The sequence below is a fragment of the Saccopteryx bilineata genome, chromosome 6 (assembly GCF_036850765.1).
Source record: "Saccopteryx bilineata isolate mSacBil1 chromosome 6, mSacBil1_pri_phased_curated, whole genome shotgun sequence".
NCBI classification, from domain to species: domain Eukaryota; kingdom Metazoa; phylum Chordata; class Mammalia; order Chiroptera; family Emballonuridae; genus Saccopteryx; species Saccopteryx bilineata.
In genome coordinates this window covers 116,785,915-116,799,424 of record NC_089495.1, presented here as the reverse complement: position 1 = coordinate 116,799,424, position 13,510 = coordinate 116,785,915, and the positions used below count along the sequence as shown (strand labels likewise).

At 34.8% G+C, this 13,510-nt stretch overlaps 1 protein-coding gene across 2 annotated transcripts in view; it reads right to left on the bottom strand.

Moving 5' to 3' along the window:
- Positions 1-13,510, bottom strand: part of NBEA (neurobeachin) — a 740,071-nt gene that overhangs the window by 418,357 nt on the left and 308,204 nt on the right. For both annotated transcript variants that reach the window (XM_066236595.1, XM_066236597.1), the window contains exon 34: positions 4,600-4,661. In XM_066236595.1, the coding sequence (XP_066092692.1) occupies positions 4,600-4,661 (62 nt within the window). The remainder of the gene's footprint in view (positions 1-4,599; positions 4,662-13,510) is intronic.

Sequence of the window (13,510 nt, the reverse complement as noted above, 5' to 3'; positions counted from 1 at the left end):
AGTACTGTTTCATATATTGCCTGGAAGTGGGGAATTCCTGACAACTAAGCAAGTGCAAATAAATATATTCTGGTGACTTAATTTCTGCTGTGTCCCAAATGAGGCTGGTCACTGGTCTGAGCACATAACAGGTTCACATCTCTCCAGACCTTTGCTCAGACTATTTCCTATGCTTGAACCTCCTTCCCTGCTAATATTTGTAGAAGCCCTATTAGCTTTAAGGGGTTTAGTTTTAGTCTATCTTTAATAAAGCCTTCCAAAAGATCTTATTCTTGGTTCATAATATAAATTTTCCAAACCATTCATAGGCAGTATTTAATTATTTTCAATTCATAATATCATGTCACAATTTTTATTCTTTAATAATTTCAGATTAGGCTACATAATGGGAAACTTTGTAGATGAACACTAGACTCCTTAAGAAATAGAAGAAATGTATCACTAAATTTTTAGTAACCACCATAATGCTAAAAATGTCACAAAATAATTAAATAACTAAATGTGATATCAGTCATCATGATTAATAGGATTTATTTCCAACGATGCTTTAAAGAACATCTAGGCTAAACCTAGTTTTCTTACACTCATAATCTTCTTGTTCTGCAGCCCAAACCTCATCTCTCCTGAGTCCTCACGAGTGTGGATTCTTCAGGAGCTTCTCTATTCATCTTACCCGTGTCTTCATACCACAATCTTAGATCTATTATAGTTACAGGAAAAGTATGACTTTCTGCTTTATACCATCTGACTAAACTGTATCGTATTGAAGAAAAAATAAAAATTTAAATGTTCAAAGGCCAAATAATTTGAAAAAGGAAGATTGTTCTTCAGTTGTGGTTCTTTTGTAAGTGCTAGGTTATGGCCTTGATCACATCAGTGAAGTCACTGAAATCCTTCTTTATTTAAGTATAGAAAATGTTTAGAAAAGAAGAAAGGCAAACAAAACCACAGAATAATTCATGTTAGTAACTTCATATGCAGATCCTAAGGAGACTTGTAAGGCTGGCTTCTACTTTGTGTCACTTATACATGTTTAGATTTTTAATGAGAATAAAAATGATTTATTAAGCTTACATTTGCTTAATCAGCGCTTCAAGTCAGCAAGTACTTAAATACTTAGACATTTTTTTTACATAAAAGTTTCTCAATTTATAAAATATCTCCCATTGACAGATAGGACACAGAAAAATGCTAGTGACATCTGCTAAGCTTTACTTATGAAAACTTAAAGAAATCCTCTGGGATAACCTCACTCCATTTTTCCTGGAATACGTCTCATGGAGACTTCCTAAAAAAATCTGGAAATAATTAGAAACTATTATATACCTAAAAAAGTTTACTTGAAAACTAAATCTGTTGTTCATCAAAGAGCACAACACACTCAGAATGAGGGAACAGTAAAATAAGGTGCACACACAGCAGAAAGGCTCCAACCACATGTGATCACAAAAACGCAAACTGAGAGAAGACGGCATGGACCAGTGATAAACCGAGGAACTGCAGGAAACACTGTACTAAATGACTAAACACTGATTTTGTCAAAATAATATATATTAATATTTTACTTCAGTTCATTTTGCTTCCAAATGACAGAAAACCATTTTCCAGAAAAGATGTTAAGTGCAACTTTAATACAAATGGAAAGGGGAGAATAGGCAATTATTAATATTTACTTTTCTGTCATAAATTTCATGTGGAAAAGCAAGTGTCCAAAATACAGTAAAAATATTTTGGGTATTTGTGAAAAAATAAATGCAATATAATGATAATGCTAACAGCTTCTTAAAATATAAAGTATGATTTTTACAGAGACCAAAAATTCCAGTTGGGGGTAGACTGGACGGATGTCCCTTGGAGTTAAAAGCCTGTCCACATGAACTGAATTACCCTTGACAAGTGCCTTCAGACGCTTGTAATGTGAGCTCATGGAAATGTAGACCATATTTTGCACACAAACGACTGGCAATAGTAAGTTTAATCAGGAGCTCAGATAAAAAGGAAAGAAAAGCAAATATTCTTAATAATTATAGTAGTTAACATGAAATTTCCCAAATGAAGAGCATAAAAAAGAAAGCATTTAATGTATTGTAGCAAAATCAAGAGAAACAGATGCTGCAAGAAGTGTTTTCCCTTCCCTTTTCTCCCCTGAGCTACCTATCTCTACAATCAAAATTTTATCCTTCAGTGGTCTATCTAAATATGGGAATAAAGTAAAACACATTTTAAGCAAATAAATAGAGTATTCTATTTGCATTGAAAACTTACTTTAACCAATAATTAAAACACGGTGTGGGTAACAGCTAAGTTGTAACCATCAAGATAATAATCATTCAGATTTTTCAACTGTTTTATTAGTAGTAATAACGGCTCATCATAATAACATGGAGCTATCAATACTTAAAAAAGGGCTGAATGTAAAAGAAAGCAAAAAGACAACTCAGAGCTCTGCAGCTTTAAAGACTCTTTAGGATTGCCTTCTGCCTTGGCACAGACACAGCCCAGGAATGGTGCTAACCCTGCAGGGATCAGCTCCGTTGTCCAAGAGGCACATTAAGCCTGCAGAAGAGAACCCAGCTCTGGAGAGTGCTGTGCCCAGCGGTCTCCCACACTAGCATTAACTATATTTATTTCTCTTCCCCAGAAGTCTGCTACTACTATGGCTACCCTGCTAATGGGTGAAAACAGGATACAAATCATGTTGCATTTGAGTCGTAAAGGACAATGGTAGATTATTTTTAGAACCTTTTAAGACACATCCATTTTTTCTGTGTCCTTAAAACCAATGTTTTATATACATGTGTGGAACAATTAATGACCTACATAATGGTTTTATAAGCTAATTTCAAAGTAGAATATAAACCCCTCCCACCTGATTTGAAATAGGGAGATTACTTGTTTTCTTCTTTAAAAATATTTTGTGAAAAGCAACATTTCAGTTTAACAAAAATAACACACTTGGAAAGCTTTTTTTAAAAAAACAACATACACTTTTAAGTCACTTCAATATGGTATATTTAATCAATTAACCACTTGAAATATTTAAATGCATTCTGAATTATTTAAAAAAATTCAACTTAAAAATCAGACTGAGAGACAAGTTTGTAATCACTTTGCTGAAACGCGGAGAGAAAATGCACTGCATAGAGAGCTTGAATTTCTCACTCTTCCTTTCAATCAATATCTGAGGCAAAGTTTCATCTCTAGGGCCCTTAATGGCAGGAATTCCTGGAGCCAGCAAATGAGTAATGTTAAACCTATGATTAGATGATGAGGCCATTCAAAGACACTAAACCCTAATGCTACATTCCTCTCTATTTCTCTGAACTTCAGTGAAACCCAGAGCTAAAGAAAAAGGAATTTTAAGCTATTTTTTTTCATAAAAGCATTTTTTAAATTTGTATCATTAAGATACTAAAAGATGCAGACAGATGTCTCAGAATGTCTCTTGAACTCAGGACTCTGGTATTAGGTAGCAATTTTCAAATGCCTTGAAGATGATGACTCCTGCTGGGGATGCTGTTTTCTTTAACATCTTAATAATATTCGTTCTGGCTGAAAGGGGGAAAATGAACCTAATGATCTTGCTATGAACATATCCTTGAAGAAGGTAGACCAGAAGTCTGCAAATCAATAGGTAAGTTTTTGGTTGTTTCGTTTTTGCTGATATTTTAAAGGACTACTGCAGCCATATTGTTTTTTAGTTTTGTTTTTTATTTGGGAGTCAGCTTTTAGGCAGATCTCAGGTCAGTAAATAGAAACAGTTCAAATGTATTTTTCTTTCTACTGAGGAAACTAGGAATAAATGTAATAATTACTTATTACAAAACATGCATCTTTTTTCATTCTCATAGTACAAAATATTTATAATTAAATAAAAATCAGAATTATTAAGACCATTGAAAGAGCTGGAAAGAAGAAATACCATTAGGTCCCTATTATAGTTATCAGAAAAATCTAACACATATATGTCTATGTGTGTGTATATATACATATTTAATTTTCTTATACTTGCTAAGAAAAAATATCCAACAATTACAATTCTAATTTTAATTCTGATTACTAAAGAAATATAGAATAAGTAGATTTTTTGAATTTACACCGAAAGATACAAATTCTTTTAAAAAAACAAACAAAAAGATATCATATCAAAAACCACTCACTAATGAGTTGTATTTTTACTTTGGCTAGTGCATGAAGAAAGCTTAGTTTTCATTATCTGCAATTTAATAGAGAATGACTGTAATTAACAATAAATATAAAAATTATAAATTCTACCATATCATCTTTAAAAGGTTCCAGATGTACAGAAGGGTATCAGAAGATCAGTAACAAATTTTGTAGACATACATTCAGATATAAGAAGATATGGAAAATGGCATAGGGTGAGTAGATGAGAGAGGGAGACTCAAGATTAGCATGGTAAGATTGTCTACATAAAAGTATATTTCAATATAAATTAATTTTTTCAGTTATGGGATGAAATATGGAAGTTCAAAATATATAAACATATAGCTATATATGCACAAATGTTCTATTGTTAGAGACAGAAAAACAACCCATAATGCTGAGCAATGTGATCAAGCGCATGTGATTTCGTACCTGAGAACAAAGCAGCATGACAAGCTCCACCACGGAGGTGCTGGACTTCATACACACCAGGCCTGCAACACGGAGAGGTCACAACAATGAAACCACCAGGGTAGACAGCATCATTCCAAGTTAAGACATTATATAGTCTCAAAATAACACAAATAGACACATTCACTAAAGTTCTTATAGTATTAATTAAAAAACATTCAGGTATTCAAGATGTGAAAAATACTAAAAATTTGACTTCATACTTGCTTTATTTATTTGGTCAAGGCATTATTTATATTTAAATAAGGTGGGGAGTAGTCATCAAAATTGACTGAGGTAGTTAGACCCATTTTTATTACATGACATTTGTTCTATGGTTATCTCCTGGAGAGCAGAAAAATAATCACTGAAGACCTACTTAACTTTTCTTCCGAAAGACAATATTAAAATAATTTACAGGATGTAATTCCCCATAGGTTTTCCATTGTTAAATACTTTAAATATACTGGAAAATGAATTACACATATGCAATATGTTTAGCAATGCTTATAAAATCTCCTAGGGTTCTCCTTCTAGAGTCACTGGACAGATACCAGAAAAAGAAGTAGCAATGTTTACATAATGAACGCTACTATTCACACTGATCACTTACTATGTGCTGGGCACTATGTGATAAGTGCCTTTTATGCATGGTCTCATTTAATTTTCATTTATACTCTATGACATACTCTTTTTATTCCCATTGTACAGGTAAGAAAATATTATTCCTATAAACAGCATAAACATTAATTAATCATCAAAACGTTTTTTTCCAATTAAAAGGATAACTGCTGTATAACATGCAAGAAAGCAGGTCATGATTGGTTCACAGAAGATTAACCAAGAAGTAACAGCAATCTCTAGATGAGAGTATGCTAATTATGTTTGCTAACTTAAAATATGCTTTTAAAAGTTTGTCACTGTTTTCTAATAATTTAGTAGACCTGGTTTTTCTCTTTATATGAGGACAAATTTAATCTTAATAGCTTTGTATAATAAGAAATGCCATCCTTTACATTAGTGGTGGCTAATAGAGGGCTGAAGAGAAACCAGTTTTTTTCTTCTTCTTAAGGTGACTCAATCAATAGCATCCATTGCCTTCTAGATCCTACACTCATATTTGCTATAGGTATGGATAAATACCTCTCTGTCCCCTCTCTGCTAAGGACCTTGTTCTCAGGTACAGACAGACAGAGCAAGCTGTAAGAAGGCACTAGTGTTCATCTTATCAAATCTCTGGGCAGACAGTTAATGGAATGAGAGGCAGATGTTAAAAGTTCATTTAAGAGACAATTGCTCTACCTGACCAGCAATTCTCATGCTCAGAAGCTAGAGAGTCAGAAAAATAAATGGGGCATTTATTACCTATTGGCTACTCAGTACTGTGTTTGAAATTCTCTCAGAGAAAAACTAAGTAAAAGGCCAAAGGACCATTCATAGCAAAGGGGTCATAATTAAGATAGGTGCTCCATATCAATTTAGATTTTCAACTGTGAAGCTATATAAAGAATGATTAGGCTATAAAAGTACATGAAATGACTACATATAGAATCACTCACCATATATAGTCTGTATATTATGTTTGTAAATGCATAATAACATGCAGTAAAAGTTAGAAAAATGCACAATTACATTCATTTCTAACAAACTAATTTTTTTTTATCGTATTTTTTATTAATTTTAATGCAGTGACATGGATAAATCAGGGTACATATGTTCCAAGAAAACATCTCCAGATTATTTTGACATTTGATTACGTTGCATACCCCTCACCTAAAGTCAAATTGTCTTCCGTCACTTTCTATCTGGTTTTTTGTGCACCTCCCCTCCCCTCAACCCCTCCCTCTACTTCCTCGCCCCCCTCCCTTAACATCAGATTCTTGTCCATGTCTCTGAGTCTCATTTTTATGTCCCATCTATGTATGGATTCATATAGTTCTTGTTTTTTCTGATTTACTTATTTGACTCCGTATAATGTTATAAAGGTCCATCCATGTTATTGTAAATGATCCGATGTCATCATTTCTTATGGCTGAGTAGTATTCCATAGTATATATGTACCAAAGCTTTTTAATCCACTTGTCCTCTGACGGACACTTGGGCTGTTTCCAGATCTTCGCTATTGTGAACAATGCTGCCATAAACATGGGGGTGCATTTCTCCTTTTGGAACAGTTCTATGGTGTTTTTAGGGTATAATCCTAAAAGTGGAATAGCTGGGTCAAAGGGCAGTTCGATTTTCAATTTCTTGAGGCATCTCCATACCGTTTTCCACAGAGGCTGCACCAGTTTTCATTCTCACCAGCAGTGCAGGAGGGTTCCCTTTTCTTCACATCCTCGCTAGCATTTACTCTGTGTTGTTTTGTTGATGAGTGCCATTCTGACTGGTGTGAGGTGATATCTCATTGTGGTTTTAATTTGCATTTCTCTAATGATTAGTGATGTTGAGCATTTTTTCATATGCCTATTGGTCATCTGTATGTCCTCTTTGGAGAAGTGTCTATTTCAGTGGTTCTCAACCCGCTGGGGTCACGACCCGCAGGTTGAGAACCACTGGTCTATTCATTTCTTTTGCCCATTTTTTATTGGATTGTCTGTCTTCCTGGTGCTGAGATTTACAAGTTCTTTATAAATTTTGGTTATTAACCCCTTATCAGATGTATTGTCAAATATGTTCTCCCATTGTGTAGTTTGTCTTTCTTTTCTGTTCTTATTATTGTCTTTGGCTGTGTAAGAGCTTTTTAGTTTGATATAGTCCCATTTGTTTATCCTGTCTTTTATTTCACTTGCCCGTGGAGATAAATCAGCAAATATATTGCTGCAAGAGATGTTGGAGAGTTTACTGCCTCTGTTTTCTTCTAAAATGTTTATGGTTTCACGGCTTACAGTTAAGTCTTTTATCCATTTGGAGTTTATTTTTGTGAGTGGCGTTAAGTTGGAGGTCTAGTTTCATTATTTTGCATGTAGCTGTCCAATTTTCCCAACACCATTTATTAAAGAGGCTGTCTTTAAACCATTGCATGCCCTTACTTCCTTTGTCAAATATCAGTTGTCTATAGAGCTGTGGGTTTATTTCTAGGTTCTCTGTTCTGTTCCATTGATCTATATGCCTGTTCTTATGCCAGTACCAGGCTGTTTTGAGTACAATGGCCTTGTAGTATAACTTGATATCAGTAAGTGTGATACCTACCACTTCATTCTTTTTTTTTTAAGATTGCTGAGGCGATTCATGTTCTTTTTTGGCTCCATATAAATTTTTGCAATATATGATCTATATCTTTAAAGTATGTCATTGGTATTTTAATTGGTATTGCATTGGGTAATATAGACATTTTAATGATGTTTATTCTTCCTAACTGTGAGCACGGTATATGCTTCTACTTGTTTGTATCTTCCTTGATTTCTTTTATCAATGTTTTATAATTTTCCGAGTAGAAGTCTTTAGTCTGCTTGGTTAAATTTACTCCTAGGTACTTTATTTTTTTGATTGTAATAGTGAAGGGGATTGTTTCCTTAATTTCTCTTTCTGACTGTTCATTGTTGGCGTATAAAAATGCCTCTGATTTCTGAGTATTAATTTTATATTCTGCCACTTTGCTGAATTCATTTATCAGGTCCAGTAGTTTTTTGACTGAGACTTTAGGGTTTTCTATATACAATATCATATCATCTGCAAATAATGATAGTTTTACTTCCTCTTTTCTAACTTGAATGTCTTTTATTTCTTTTTCTTGTCTAATTGCTGTCACTGGGACTTCCAGGACTATATTGAATAAGAGTGGTGAAAGGGCGCACCCCTGCCTTGTTCCTGATCTTAAGTGGATTGCTTTTAATTTTTGCCCATTGAGTATGATGTTGGCTGTGGGTTTGTCATAGATGGCTTTTGGCATGTTGAGGTATGTTCCCTGTATTCTCACTTTGTTGAGAGTTTTGATCATGAATGTGTGCTGGATTTTATCACATGCTTTTTCTGCATCTATTGAAATTATCATGTGGTTTTTCTCCTTCCTTTTGTTTATGTGATGAATCAGTGATTGATTTGTGAAAGTTGTACCAGCCTTGCCTCCCCAGAATAAATCCCACTTGATCATGGTGTATGATTTTTTTCCAGATATTGTTGGATTTGGTTTGTTAATATTTTGTTGAGGATTTTAGCGTCTATATTCATCAGGGATATTGGCCTATAATTTTCTTTTCTGTGTTGTTTTTGCCTTGTTTTGGAATCAGAATTATGATCACCTCATAAAAGGAGCTTGGAAGTCTTCCTTCCTCTTGAATTTTCTGAAATAGCTTGAGAAGAATAGGAGTTAGTTCTTCTTTGAATATTTGATAGAATTCACTTGTGAAGCCATCAGGCCCAGGACTTTTCTTTGTTGGGAGTTTTTTGATAACTGTTTCGATCTCAATTGTTGTAATCGGCCTATTTAGGTTTTCTGATTCTTCCAGATTGATTTTTGGAAGATTGTATGTTTCAAGGAATTTGTCCATTTCATCTATGTTGTCTAGGTTTTTGGTATACAGTTCTTCATAGTACTTTCTTACAATATATTGTATTTGTACTGTGTCAGTTGTTATTTCTCCACTCTCATTTCTAATTTTATTTATTTGAGTCCTCTCTCTTTTTTGCTTGGTGAGTCTAGTTAAAGGTTCTTTGATCTTGTTTACCTTTTTAAAGAACCAGCTCCTAGTTTCATTGATCCTCTGTATTGTTTCTTTAGCCTCTTTGTCTTTATTTCTGCTCTGATCTTTATTATTTCCTTCCTTCTACTCCATTTGGGCTTTACTTGCTGTTCTTTTTCTAGTTCTTTTAGATGCAGGGTGAAGTTGTTTATTTGAGCTTTTTCTAGCTTCTTAAAGTGTACCTGTAGTGCTATGAACTTCTCTCTCAGTATGGCTTTTGCTGTGTCCCATAAATTTTGAGTTGTTGTATGCTCATTATCATTCGTTTCTCAGGATTATTTTATTGCCTCTTTGATCTCATTCTTAATCCATTCGTTATTTAACAACCTGCTATTTAGTTTCCATGTGCTTGAGAATTTTTGAGTTTTTCTGTTGTGGTTGATTTCTAGTTTCATGCCATTGTGATCAGAGAAAGTGCTCGATATGATTTCAATCTTCTTAAATTTGTTGAGACCGCTTTTGTGCCCTAACGTGTGGTCTATTCTACAGAATGTACCATGAGCACTTGAAAAGAATGTATTTTCTGCTGCTTTAGGGTGAAAGGTTCCGAAGATATCTATTAAATTGAGTTGATCTAGTGTGGCCTTGAAGGCTGCTGTTTCTTTGTTAATTTTCTTTCTTGAGGATCTATCTAGTGATGTTAGTGGAGTATTAAAATCCCCTACTATTATAGTATTGCTGTTGATCTCGCCCTTTATATCCATCAAAGTCTGCTTTATATATTTAGGTGCTCCTATATTAGGTGCATGGATGTTTATAAATAGTTATCTCTTCCGTTGGATTTCTCCCTTTATCATTATGTAGTGGCTTTCTTTATCTCTTACTATATCCTTTGTTTTAAAGTCCAATTTGTCTGATATAAGTATTGCTACCCCAGCTTTTTTTCATTTCCATTTGCATGAAATGGTTTTTTTTCCATCCTTTTACCTTTCGTCTATGTGCATCTTTTGTTTTAAGGTGTGTCTCTTGTAGACAGCATATGTACGGGTCCTGTTTTCTTATCCATGCAGCTACCCTATGTCTTTTGATTGGATCATTTATCCATTTACATTTAAAGTTAAAATTGATATGTAGTTGTTTATTGACATTTTATTCTTTAAAGCTGTATTCCTCTTTTGCTATATTCTTTTCTCACCTTAATTTGTTTACAACAGGCCCCTTAACTTTTCCTGTAGCATTGGTTTGGTTGTAATAAATTCCTTGAGTTTTTTTTGTTCTGGGATGCTCTTTATTTCTCCTTTAATTTTAAATGATATCTTTGCTGGATAAAGTAGTCTTGGTTGTAGGTTCTTGTTCTGCATTACTTTGAATATTTCTTACCATTCCCTCTGGCCTCAAGTTTTTCTGTTGAGAAGTCTGATGTCATCCTTATGGGGGCTCCTTTGTAGGTGATAGCTTTTTTTTCTCTTGCAGCTTTTAGTATTTTATCTTTATCACTTAGCTTAGGTATTTTAATTATGATGTGTCTTGTTGTAGGTTTCTTCGGGTTTCTCTTTAATGGAGTTCTCTGTGCATCTTGAACTTGTGAGAGTTTCTCCTGCATAAATTTAGGGAAGTTTTCAGCTATGATATGATTGAACAAAGTCTCTATCCCTGGTTTTTTCTCTTCAGGAACCCCTATGATGCGGATGCTATTTCTCTTCTTGTCACAGAGATCTCTTAAGAGTTTCCTCAGACTTTTTGAGTCTCTTTTCTTTTTTCTTCTCTGCTTTCTTGCCTTCATTCAAGTTGTCCTCCAACTCACTGATATGATCCTCAGCTCTATCCATCCTGTTTTTAATTTCTTCCAATGTGGTCTTCATTTCTGATATTGTATTTGTCATCTCCGACTGATTCTTTTTTAATATTTCAATATCCTTTTTATACTTGCTATTTCTTTATTTAGGTGACCGCAATGACCATCCATTATTGTTCTAAGATCCCTAAGCATCCTTACAATCATTCATTTGAAGTCTGCATCTGGAAGATTGGTTATTTCCATATCACTCAGTTCATCTACTGAAGGTTTCTCTTGTGGTTTCCTTTGGATTGCACTTCTTTGTCTTCTCATTGTGTCTGTGTGTTTGGGTGTTTTGTTTGTAGAGCTGGTTGAGTCTAGGCTTGGTGTTGTCTGCCTATAGTTTTCAATTGTATTATTTCTAGGTCTTCTTGGGTTGGCATCAGCTATTATTTTGTAATCCACTTTCGGATTTGGGCCGCTTTGAAGTCTTGATTTGTTTTCTTAGCAGGTGATAGTCTTCTTTACTGATCTCAGCAGGGGGCTTCCTTGAAATTGTATCCAGGAATGCATGAGTGTAACCTGAGACTCTGAAGGCCTCTTCTGCCAGTTACTTTCTCTGGGGGCAGGGTGTTTTCTCAGCTTCAGTAGGGGGAGGTGTATCTCAGATCTTCATGGAGACCTGAGTTACTGCCCCTCCTCCCCACTTCTTGTTTTCAGTTATGTCTTGTTGTGCTAATTAGAGCTGGAGAGATGTCTGGATATCTGTGACCTGGAAGCACTTTGTCTTTTGTTTTGTGGAAGGATCAGCCCCTCCCCCAGCTATAGCTGCCTCCAGCACTGGATGAGTCAGTTTCTCAGGTCATCCCCTGCATTCCTCTGCCCATCACCGTCTGACTCTCTCTCTCCCCTTTCTTTTTGGAAGACAAGCTGGTCCTTTCAACACTCCTTGTTCCCTGGTCACCAGGCAAGTGGCTGTGAGCAGTATTTTCTGCTCTTTTCCTTGGAGAGCCCTTCTAGGCTCTCAGCGTCACCCCCTCCCCTGTTTCTGTAAGCAGGGGAGATTCAGGTGCTCCCTACCAGGTTTGTTGTGGCTTCTTCTTTGCTCCTTGGTTTTTGAGAGCTGTTCTTGTAGTCCAGAGTTGGTTTTTCATGCTGATTGTTCATAAATTAGTTTGTAATCCAGTTCGGTGGTATGAGCTGGGAGTCTGTGCATCTGCCTACTCCGCTGCCATCTTCAGGTCTCCCTCACAGACTATTGTTTTAAATGAATATAAAAAGACCCCTATGAAACAAGATCTTTCATAATTTTTATAAATACTATCATTATAGCATAAGAAAAATATAAATAAATACTCCATCAATACTTTGTTCAAAGAAAATGACAACACATGGATAGAATAATGCAGCTTACAAACAGTAGTCTCAGCACTTTGAAAAAGGCTACTACTATGTCAACTCCAAAGACCCTTGCCTTTTTACCAATATGTTTTGTCTAATAGTTTTAAACAGGCCTGGCATGTTGTTGGTGCAGTAGACAAAAGTGTTGACCTGGAATGCTGAGGTTGCTGGTTCGAAACCCCAGGCTTGCCTGGTCAAGGAACATATGGGAGCTGATGTTTCCTGCTCCTCACCCTTTCTTCCTTCTCTCTCTCTCTCCCCCTCCCTCCCTCCCTCTCTAAAAATGAATAAATAATATCTTAAAAGGTAATTAGTTTTAAACAACAAGAACTAATGAATTCCCATTCAAAAAAAAACAACTAACTTTCACAATGAGAACACAGCAAAGGCAATTTGGGAAGACCTACCAATCTTCAAAAATTAGAATCACTTTGGTTGGAACTATTTCTAAGTGTTAATAGAAGAATTAATAAAACGAACATGCAAATGCAAATTTTTTAGTGGTATTGAAAATGGAGCAGTTGGAGGACAATAGCCTTGTATACTTTCTAAGTACAAATGCACTCATATTTGAAAATTGAAGATGCAATTATAAAAATAGTTTTGTATAACTTCAATTATAAGTCCAAGACAGCCAAATTTGCCTAATGTTCTCAGGCTGTATATGGCTATGACAAATATTTTACAAGTGTATGTCTCAAATAGGTTGATTTTGATTTTTTTTCCCTTTTGGCTCTGCCAAGAATTTCATAATCAACCTACTCACTTTATATTTTCTCATATGTGCAAAAAGTATAGTGTTTGCACTTAGCAGTTTACCATAATGAATAAGACATCTATAGTACACTTTCCCAAGTGTCCCATATATTAAAATTCAGTCTAGGATTACCAATATTTACATAGAGCCTTATTATTTGCAACCACTTCTATATACACTATCTCATTCAATTCTCTTAACTCTGAATTAGTTATTAAAACCTCTTTGATAGATTAAAAAAATGAAGAGATTCAGTTACTAGCCCAAGGTGTTTTATTCAATAAGTTGTGGAACTGGGATTTGAATTCAAGCCGTCTAACTTGAATTCCACATTTCATG